We start from the raw sequence: 11889 nt of genomic DNA, 5'->3' as shown, positions 1-11889 counted from the left end.
AAAGGTATATAGTTGAGAACTACTCTTCGTCCTTGGTTCTTAGTTGTAGGTTGCTTGTTTGTTTGATTAGAAAATTTATCAATAAAAGCATTAATTTCACTTATACGATATCCCTGTTGCACAGCTATTGTACGTATGTTATTTAATTCTCTATGTGCGCCAACCATACTCGTACAGTGGGTATAGGCCCGCTTTATCCATGATCGAGAGGCTGCATTCTTAAAATTCTGAGGATCAAAGGAATTCTTCGGTATAATAATAGGTAGATAGCTAGGCTTTCGATAAATATCTGTCCATATTTCCCCATATTTACAAGTTATGAACAGATCCAGAAAATTTACGTTAATGTCACTTTTCTCTTCCAATGATAAAGTCACACCATATGGGTTGTTATTCATTTTGTTAAGGAAAAATGTGTAAAATCTAAATACAGTAGAGCGTCGATTTTCCGAAAGTCAATCATCCAAAAGAATTCCAGTCGGCAAATTTAAATTTTTGCCAGTGCTGTGGTGCTTCAATGCTTCAATCTTTGGCTGTGTCTTGGACTACTCCAATATTTTACGTTTTTGATACTAAATTAACATCTGAAGTATAATTTTTATTGTTTTTATAATTTTCAATATATTTATTTTGTTTGTACAAAATAAAAAAATAATTTTTAACGATACAATAGTCTTTGTTAGGCTTAACATCGACAAAAATTCAACGCGAAGTGACACGCAACGGAGAAAAATTTTGACATCGAATACGTTAAACTATTTTTTCATACGTAATTGGTTATCCGAAATATCAGTTATATGAACAACCCTAGTCCCCAATTGATTCGGAAAATCGACGCTCTACTGTATGTCAAGAAACTCAAATGGTTATTACGTTACCAGAACGTCAAACCTCAATTTAATAATAACAATTTTATAACGGTATGGGATAATATCACACCTCCTAAGTGTCTCTTAGAAGCATTAAAATATGGTCCACTGTTTGCTCCTGCTCCTTTACCAACCCCGAAATTTATTGTTCCCAATATTGAAACGATTATTAAGGAATTGAATCTTACCAGTCAAGAATACGTAAGGTGGAAAACAAGATTCAGCACCGCCAAAAAAGAAGTGCCAATATAAAGAGCAGACATTTCCACAATTGCATTAAAAACGCAAGAGTAAATCATCTCTATTTGCTAAAACGGAAACACAAGACCTATTAATATATAGAGTCCAATGCAGACAACGATATAATAAAGGTTTAAGAATTGTTGCAACAGTTCCTTCAATTTTAAGAATGTTCAATGTAATTGGTTCTATAAGTAATGATATCAATGTCTGTATATGAAATGTAAAATTTTAATTTTTATTAGAACAAACATGATATTTTCCACTACTAAGTATAAAAATTAATATAAATAATGTAGAGAAATGTATTCATTTCGTAAATTTAAAAATGTAAAATGTTTACAAAAGTAGAATAATTTCATTATTTTGAATTTAATTTAAATATAAAATCTGAGAATAATCTAAACTGAGATTAAAGATGTTTCATATTAAACAATTTTGATAATCTAAATCAAGCAGTTTTTGTTTATTGAATGAAGCCAGTAAAGAACCGTCACATATTTTCAAATCAAAGCAAAATGTAATATTTTCAGATTTAGCAAAACAAAGTAACTGAAGCAGTTGAAAAGTAGTAAAAGAATTATAAAATTCATTTTTTACAATTTATTTTGAAAAATGTAATGGTTATATTCATGTTTTTATATGAATATAACCATTCATATAAAAACAAAATGTTATATTATGATAAATGGTTATATTATAAAAATCATTTTTTATAATATAACCATTCATATAAAAACAAAATGTCTCGACATACCAATGATGAATAATCTACAAAATAATCTCTGCTAAACCTAGAGGCTTTTCAATTTCAAGAAAAATTTAAACAAATATATTATGTCAAGTAAATGAATTTAAATTAAGAAAAGTTAAGCATTTTGCTGTTTCTCAATTAAGAAACGTTAAAATTCAAAAAAATAATGATATTGTAACAATTTTTAAAACAAAACTGAATCACCAATGCTGATATATATACAGTACATCCTAACCATTATATAAAAACTGGATTAATACGTTGCATTTCATTACAATATTAAATTGTTTTTGATTGCTTAGAATAATCACAATGACTATCTTCATGTGATATTTTTTTTGGAAAAATTATAAACTCTCACCTATATGTCAAATTTCCAGCAAAACTCTGAAATTCAACATTTGAACGTTTTCAGCCTGTCCTATAAATAGAACAGTTATTTTCAATTGTTCTATTAATAGGACAGGCTGAAAACTCAACCTTATACCAATGGAATAGTATTCCTCCAAATTTTGAAACTCCCCCTTGTAATTCCAGCCTTTTGTTTACCTTTCTGACAAATAATTTTTTATAGTCTTCATGAGACTGTCAGGTGAGAACTTTAAGTTCTGTGTCAGTTTTTATTTACAAAAGGCGAGAATTTAACTGTCACATTGTATATTCATTAACATTTTAATACCAAATTTTGAATTTCATCTGGGTCTTGCATATAAATAATTTTTGTGCACTAGTTGAGTTTAGTGGCTGAAAATGTTCGATCTTTATATTTTTTACTTTTATTTGCTGGAAAGTTTGAATTTAGGCGTGATTTGCACTAGTTGATTTCTGTTCTCTAAATTTTTGTAAGTGCTTTTCTGAACTTATTATTTAAAAAAAGAAAGAGTAACATGTCAAGAACTGTGCTCGCTGTAGAAACCAAGCAAGAGTTATTTAATAGCCAAGATAGAGATTGAGCAGATGTCTGATGTTGCTAGGCAATATGGCTTGAACAGGTCTACAGTAAACACAATCTTAGCTATGAAAGATATAACAAAAAGTCTCAAAGATCTTTTAAAGAAGTGAGAGGATCTCAGAACAATGGGTATCCAAATGGCATCCAAACCAGAATGAGGTTAATAGGCTTGGGGTCTCTGCAATTACAATGCAATTACTTCCAAAAAAATCCTGAAGAGAGAGAGGCAATCGACATTGGGCAGATTCTTCAACTCCCACAAACGAAAAAAACGTGACTAATAAAACTGGAAGACTGTGTATATGTTGTAACTTAATCTGAGTGTCAGGTCAAAAGTGGAAATTCCTACATACTTTTCGAATGTCTGGGTAACTGTGTGTCTAGTTGTCATCCCAGTCAGTTGTATCCGAAAGTGAATAAAGTTAATTGTTAATTAACTACGTGCTTTTATGTGAAACAGTGTCGAAAATAAAATTGATATAAAATTGGCAATGAGGATGGGATAGAGTAGAGGAAATTACAATTCAAGATCAAAAGCCAGAAATGTCGATCCCAGGAACATCAACCAGTGCAGTTTGTTTCGAACCACACAAGATGGACAGCCATTGGAAAACTTACAAGGACCGCTTTAATTTTTGCTTGAAGGCAAACCAGATTGAAAATGACCAAGATAAGTGTGCTTTATTTTTTTACTGTGTGTGGTGAAACTGTATATGAACTTGTAGTAACACTCATAGCCCCGAAAGAAACTACACAAGTTAACTTCAATGAAGTACTTAATGCTCTTGATAGCCATTTTAACCCAAAACCTAGTGAAATTGTCAAATTGTTCAAATTTAACCAGAGGTTGCAAAAACCAGGAGAGAGTATCAACAACTATGTCACAGAACTACGGAAAATTGCAATGAATTGCAACTTTGGCGCCTCACTAGAGTGTATGTTAAGAGATAGGCTAGTGGCTGGTTTAAGGGATAAAGGAATACAACATGTGTTATTGGCAAAAACAGACACTACTTATAAAGTCATTTTGGATGCAGCATTAGTAGCAGAGGCAGCATCTAAAGATGTTAGCCAGCTTGGGTCAGACGGAAACAACAGCCAAGTGCATAACTTAAAGGCGGACTACAGCATTTATTCAATAATTCAGAAATGGGTCTATTTAGAGGCGAGGCAGTCAGTTTAGTGATAAAGAAGCTAAGCCTATTTTTATGTGGGCAAGACAGGTTCCTTTTGCATGGAGAACAAAGGTAGAACAAGAGTTGAATCGACTTCATCAGTTAGGAGTTATAGAACCAGTTAGAACTTCTAAGTGGGCCACTCCTGTGGTACCCGTTGCAAAACCAGATGAAAGTGTACATTTATGTGGAGATTACCGCTGCATTGTAAACAGAGAGGCAATAAAAGTAGATGTATATCCATTGCTGGCCATTAACAATATACTTGCTTCATTATCTGGTGGAAAGGTATTTGCCAAGCTGGATTTCAAGGAAGCGTACTTCCAAAATCCTGTGGACCAGGAGTCGTCTGAGATACTGATTATCAACACATGCAAGGGTTTATATAGAATTAGCAGACCCCGCCACGTGTTGTTGTGGCTCAAAATGTATCTATTATAAATTTATAACACTTCCCCCGTAGGGGGAATTTTTCGAAAAATTTCTTCTTAATGTACATTCTGTTGACGTATCCTATTAAAACGCAATCAAAAACGCAAAAACCCGCATCTAAAATAGTATAAATAGAAGCAGAGTTCTTTACCGTAAGCCTTAATCCTAACCATCTCCCTTCAGTGGGGTTGAATTTGGACATGTATATTATATAAAAACACGTGTGTATTCAAATGCAGCATTGTGTCAAAATTTCAAAGGAATCAGTAGGAACAAACGAACATTACATTTTTATTTATATAAATAGATGATCTGCTTTAGTTCATTTTCATAGAAAAGCGTAATGCCTCACAGAAAAGCAAACTTAGGGTGCCATACTCGTAGCACCATCTCTTGGACATAAAAGCCTTAACCTAGATTATATCTTTTAATTTATATGAATGTTTTAACGGAATAATATACAGCCTATGTCCACCCCGAAGTGGACATAAATATTGGTGAAAGAATTTTTGAAATCGGATGAGTAGTTTCGGAGATTACCTGCTGCATACATACTTACAAACATTACCTCTTTATAATATTAGTATAGATGAAAAGATTGCCATTTGGAGTGAGTAGTTGTCCAGCTATTTGCCAGAGAGAGATGGAAAAGATCGTAAGAGGTATTCCAGGGACAACTGTGATGATAGATGATATACTTGTCATGGAACTCAATGAAGAAGCCCTACATCAAAAGTTGAGGAAAATTTTTAACCGGATTTCAGAAGCTGGACTAAAACTGAACAAAAGCAAATGCCTATTCAAGACAAACCAACTTAAATTTTTAGGATATTTGATAGATGCTCAGGGCATTCAACCCACACCGAATAAAATTGCGGCAATCCAACAGGGCCCGAGAAACAAACAAGAGTTACAAGCATTTTTTGGATTTGTAAACTTCTATGATATTAAACAGCTTTATTTTGCTGAGATAGTTTTATTGAAAAACTAACCTTTTTCGGCCTACTCTATAGGCCATAAAAATAACTGAAAAAGGAATTATTTTTTCAGTTATTTTTCCTTTTTTTTTCGTTATTATTTTTTTGTATTTAAATTAATGTATTCTATTTAATGGAACGCCAATGTTCTTTTTTCTATCATTAAGCCTGAGGATGGCCTATAGAGTAGGCTAAAAATGTTAGTTTTTCAATAAAACTATCTACGCAAAATAAAGGTGTAGTGCGATAAGTTAATTATTTTTTTGTATCCGAGAGTGAATAAAGTTAACTGTTAATTAACTGCATGTTTATGTAAAACAGTGTCGAAAACAAAAACAAAAAAAAAAAGAAGATATAAAAGTATACACGTAATTTTATTATTACATATAAATAAACATAGTAAGAAAGTATATACAGTAAAACCTGTCTATGGCGACCACCCACGGTTCCTTCAAAAAGTGGTCTTTTAGACAGGTGGTCGTTTAATACAGGTAACTTATTATGTAAATTGAAAATTCCGTGCCAGAAATTTTTGCCCGTTTTGACAGGTGCCCGTCCAATGCAGGTGGTCGCCTAAGCAGTTTTCACTGTATTTTTAATTTTTGAAGTCTCCAAAACAAGTTAATCAAATTCCCATAAAAACCTATGGTAAATTGATAATCGGTTAACGAACAAAGTCTTGGAACAGATTATGTTCATTAACCAATCACCCACTGTATTGAAAAAAGCCTTTAATAATAGGTCAATGCATAAAAATTTTATAGAACTCAGTTGTTATTCCAATGCAAGCCTAGCAGCAATTCTTAGTCATATTAAATTCAACCAAATATCCAGAAAAGCTAATGTTTATTTCATATAATTAAAATAGGTTAATCCTACCACTAATTTCAATGAACCATCTANCCCGTGCATAAAAATTTTATAGAACTCAGTTGTTATTCCAATGCAAGCCTAGCAGCAATTCTTAGTCATATTAAATTCAACCAAATATCCAGAAAAGCTAATGTTTATTTCATATAATTAAAATAGGTTAATCCTACCACTAATTTCAATGAACCATCTAGAATTGAACACAACCATATGTATATTTGCCATAACAGGGAGAGTATATACCATTCCTTGCCAGAAACTCTTTAAAAAGCATGTAACAGATCCAGTATTGCCACATTAATAGAAATTGTGGTATAATTTTATTAACTTCACTTTGATCCAATTTTGAAATTAGAATTCTGGCAGATTGTTACGGTACTGTATTTTAATGAAATATGAATTTCCAGACTAAGAAACACTTGACTTGGACAATAAAAACTAACAAGAACAATAAGAAAAAAAACACTGTTTTTATGTATAGATTTAGCTGTGAAAAAACTTTGTAATTTAACTACGGTATATTCTCTCATTTTCATTTATGATTTCATTTTATGTATTTTTTTTTAATCTTCTTTCACCATAGTCACTGTTATTCAATTACAGTAACATATTTCATACAAATGTTTATACAGTAATTATTTTTGCATTTGGAATAAAAAAATTTTTTTTAGAGGTTTAACAATTATAACACTAACCCAAAAGTCAGCCAGCACAAAGTAAATAATAATAAACATTTTCAATAATCTTATTCAAGTAAGTTACTTTATGCTGGATTTTGGGTTATTCTTAAAAATTATATTGTTCTATCCAGTTATTTTGGAATTAGTAAAAACAATGTTAAAATCTTATTTTAACATTTAAATTAATTAAATAAANCGTCATATATCTTCCTCTTTTGATTTTTCATATTCGTTTTCTGGAGCAATTCTAGAGGTTTTATGCTGTATTCGTGTAGTGGCATGTGTGCATTAATAAAGCCTTCGAGTAAACGTTCTAGGATTATCGTACGTGAATAGCATTTATCAACCACTGGTCTTGTACTTCTTTCTGGTTTATGTGTCTTGACGAACTCGAACAGTCGGAGTTCGCCAAGACACATAAACCGACCACTACTTTCTTCATTCCGAATTCTTTTGCAAGGATTGTGCTAGAAACACGCTGTATGTAAACGTTCCAAAGCACGTGGGTGGGCTGTCTTGTATTGCTTTTCTTTTATGTACTGTATCTTATTAAGACCGCGTTATATGTGGATCTTTTTATTAACACCATGTCCTTCGATTGTTGGCTCTTGTAAGCACTATATTATTTTCATTCATCCATTTTCTGCTTTTTCTTATATCTTTCCATATTGGGTTGCGCCTTGTTCTTGTGTAGTCGTTATTTTAAATGCTGTTTTCCATCTAAATCGTCAAAAAATCCGCCGACTCCGACCCCCTTTTACTTACCAACTTGTTATGTATATGAAACGGAGTCGGAGTCGGATGGTAAGGAAGAGTCGGAGTTGCAGTCGGTAGATTTTTACGCGACTCCACAGCCGTGATATTAACTATATACAGTAAAACCTGTCTATGGCGACCACCCACGGTTCCTTCAAAAAGTGGTCTTTTAGACAGGTGGTCGTTTAATACAGGTAACTTATTATGTAAATTGAAAATTCCGTGCCAGAAATTTTTGCCCGTTTTGACAGGTGCCCGTCCAATGCAGGTGGTCGCCTAAGCAGTTTTCACTGTATTTTTAATTTTTGAAGTCTCCAAAACAAGTTAATCAAATTCCCATAAAAACCTATGGTAAATTGATAATCGGTTAACGAACAAAGTCTTGGAACAGATTATGTTCATTAACCAATCACCCACTGTATTGAAAAAAGCCTTTAATAATAGGTCAATGCATAAAAATTTTATAGAACTCAGTTGTTATTCCAATGCAAGCCTAGCAGCAATTCTTAGTCATATTAAATTCAACCAAATATCCAGAAAAGCTAATGTTTATTTCATATAATTAAAATAGGTTAATCCTACCACTAATTTCAATGAACCATCTAGAATTGAACACAACCATATGTATATTTGCCATAACAGGGAGAGTATATACCATTCCTTGCCAGAAACTCTTTAAAAAGCATGTAACAGATCCAGTATTGCCACATTAATAGAAATTGTGGTATAATTTTATTAACTTCACTTTGATCCAATTTTGAAATTAGAATTCTGGCAGATTGTTACGGTACTGTATTTTAATGAAATATGAATTTCCAGACTAAGAAACACTTGACTTGGACAATAAAAACTAACAAGAACAATAAGAAAAAAAACACTGTTTTTATGTATAGATTTAGCTGTGAAAAAACTTTGTAATTTAACTACGGTATATTCTCTCATTTTCATTTATGATTTCATTTTATGTATTTTTTTTTAATCTTCTTTCACCATAGTCACTGTTATTCAATTACAGTAACATATTTCATACAAATGTTTATACAGTAATTATTTTTGCATTTGGAATAAAAAAATTTTTTTTAGAGGTTTAACAATTATAACACTAACCCAAAAGTCAGCCAGCACAAAGTAAATAATAATAAACATTTTCAATAATCTTATTCAAGTAAGTTACTTTATGCTGGATTTTGGGTTATTCTTAAAAATTATATTGTTCTATCCAGTTATTTTGGAATTAGTAAAAACAATGTTAAAATCTTATTTTAACATTTAAATTAATTAAATAAATTACTTCTGAAGTAATTTGATTAACCTATGTTTTCAGGTCATATTTTATATTCAACAATTCTTTAGTCTTAAAAAGAGAACTGATACAAAAAGATGTTCCCGATTTTCTTTTATAGTGTAAGATCCAGACCACACTAAATGTTGCAGTGGAATTAACTAAAATAAAAATTTTAATTCAGGTGATACACATCCTTTGATTGAGGTTTCTGATGGTGAAGGGAATTCAGTGTTATAAAACTTGTTTCCTGTTTGACATTTATGCAATGAAAGAAAAATGATATTGATATAAAACTTTACTTGCCACATAATTATATATGTGGTCAGAAGTGAAAGATCAAGTACTTTCTCAGAGAGGTGTAGCTGGGAATCTTGTGGACACAGCTGCTGCTTCTCTGAAAGGAAAGAGAAGCACCATATTCTCTAATTTATGGGCTATCATTTGAGAAAGTGTAATTGAACACTTTAAGGAGAGTTGGCCCATATCAGGATGGAGGAATTGTCTGTCTACTATGTAACCTAGAATCAAAGCAGGAACTAATCGGGAAGGAACAAGCAAATTGTGATCAATCAGAACCTAAATTTTGGAAAAGAATCTTATAAAAAATTTAGGAATTGGGGAAATATAAATCCACATAACTCATGTTCTCAAGGTCATGAGTTACATCCCAGTTGTAAACAAAGCCAGAAGAAATGTGGTCTTTTCCAACATCTTCCAGCATAAGCACCAACTCCGACAGAAAGACCAGCTGTAAAGATCAGTGTGCTATGACCACTGTCTCTACCTAGACATCCATATTAAGAGAGAGACCAGTTGGAACTTGGATCTGCAGAGATACCCGTCACCCATGTTCTAGCAGGATGTCATCTGGGAATACCAACGGTGAATCACAATTTTTTTAGCTATTCTTTCAAACAACTATATTTTAAGGAATCTAATGTTTTCCTGAATAAATGCAAATTTTGATTGTTAAATAATGTAAGTTTGTCACCACCACTCTCAAATGACTCCATCTAAGCCTAAAATGCAAGAACAGCATATATAAATTATAAGGAAAAAAAAAAGGCCATAGGATAATGTTCATTAGAAACAGATAAAACTATCATTAAATAATTTTATTCCTTTTGCTGGTTTCAGGTATATTTGTGTGTATTTTCATTACATACAACCAGTTTTTGAGAAAATAAATGTGATAAAAGGCATAGTTTTAGCCTTTACATTAACAGATTATGGTTCTAAAAAGTAGTCTGATGTTAGCAGTGATGGAATGCCTTGTTTGTTGCATTCTTTCAGTCAACATAAGTAGTATATAGCTATTATATTTATTATTTAATTTCCGTATTAATATATAAATACAGTGGAACCTTGCTTAGCGAGCATAATTCATTCCAGAACCTTACTCTTAATGAATAGCACTCATTAAGTGAAACAATTTTTCCCATAGAAATTAATGTAAAATATGATAATGCATTCCATGCAAAAAAAAAAAATACTCAAATACCATATTTACTTGCATATAAGATGAGGTTTTTATTCATTTTTTACTGCTTCAAAACCTAGGTCATCCTATACGCATGAGCAAAGGATCCTTTAAGTTTTTGCAATAATTTTTGTGAACCATGTATAGTTCATGCTGCCATTATAGCAGTGTGCTATTGAGGTCAAGGTGAATGTCGTTTTTAGAGATGATCTGAAAATAGCTGGTCACTTAGCAATGAATGTAGTTATTTCATATTTGTTAAATTGGTATTTTTAATGAATATATGTACCACTTACTCAGACTCAGCCTCTTAAGCAATATACTATATACATCCAACACACCTTATTGCTGAGAAACATATATTTATTACACAAAACTAACGTTTTCGGCCCAATTTATGGGCCATCTTCAGGTTACTGGAAATACATAAGAAGTAACATGCGTAATAATGCGTCTGCCGTGACTCAATAGATATCTGGGTTAATGTATAAGGAATTGTTCCTTAGTGTTTGCGGCCAATCACCGTATTTTATTTTCACTTTTTTGTGTGTTATTTTGGTTTTTTATTATTTATTGTTTTATTTTGGTTATGCTTATTCTATTAGTTTAATTTAAACGTATGTTCTAATTTGGTTTAATTTTGAACATGTTCGATGTTATATTAGAGTCGAACAACGGTAACCTGAAGATGGCCCATAAATTGGGCTGAAAACGTTAGTTTTGTGTAATAAATATATGTTTCTCAGCAATAAGGTGTGTTGGATGTATATAGAATATATGTACATTCTGAATCATTAAAAATAAATTTTTTCCTGTCATGTGCATTATAATCTCTTGGTTTTGCTATATGGGTATCAGGTGTGTAGAAAAGCAATCTACAAAAACTGACAGCAGTCACTCTGGAAATACTGCATTTTAAATTTACTTGACAGATCAGAGGACAATGCTTTGTAGAGTAAGAGTGAAAAAGGCAAGAATTGTAACAAAGCTTCAGAGTATAAGTTCAAGTAGACAAAAGGTGATAGCATCAAGAAAACATGGTTGTTTGCCTTAATACATGCATTTGATGATAATTTATTTTGTGATTAAACAAAATAAAATTAGAATTGTATTAATAAATCTAATTTTCTTTATTTTTATCTTTAAAGTCACACCTCGTCCTATATGAGAGATCGTCTTATACGCGAGTAAAATATGGTATTTTATGTATAGTGTTTATTCTAAGAAAATTATACAATATACATTGTTAAGGGACGTGAATCACCATCATCATTTCTCCTAGCACGAAATGAACCAACCTGGAATGTGAATTTATTTGATTTGCAAGAAAACAAAGAAAGAAAAAAAAAATATCACAGATAATAGCATGATGAAGCATGCACACAATCTGGGACTTCCCCTCCCTCTCCTTGTCACTCG

The 11889-nt window shown here is 31.8% G+C and overlaps 1 protein-coding gene across 1 annotated transcript; it reads left to right on the top strand.

The window, feature by feature from the left end:
* Positions 1-3752: 3752 nt before the first annotated feature.
* LOC111628582 (uncharacterized protein K02A2.6-like) lies at positions 3753-5413 on the top strand. The gene is made up of 3 exons (XM_023372404.1): positions 3753-3917; positions 3979-4278; positions 5012-5413. The coding sequence occupies exons 1-3, from the start codon at positions 3753-3755 to the stop codon at positions 5411-5413; spliced, it is 867 nt and encodes a 288-aa protein (XP_023228172.1).
* The last annotated feature ends 6476 nt before the right edge of the window (positions 5414-11889 follow it).

Source organism: Centruroides sculpturatus, unplaced genomic scaffold, assembly GCF_000671375.1.
Source record: "Centruroides sculpturatus isolate CEXI.00-Female unplaced genomic scaffold, Cexi_2.0 scaffold403, whole genome shotgun sequence".
NCBI classification, from domain to species: Eukaryota; Metazoa; Arthropoda; class Arachnida; order Scorpiones; family Buthidae; genus Centruroides; species Centruroides sculpturatus.
The sequence above is the reverse complement of the archived record's forward strand: the minus strand, read 5'-3'. Positions and strand labels throughout refer to the sequence as shown.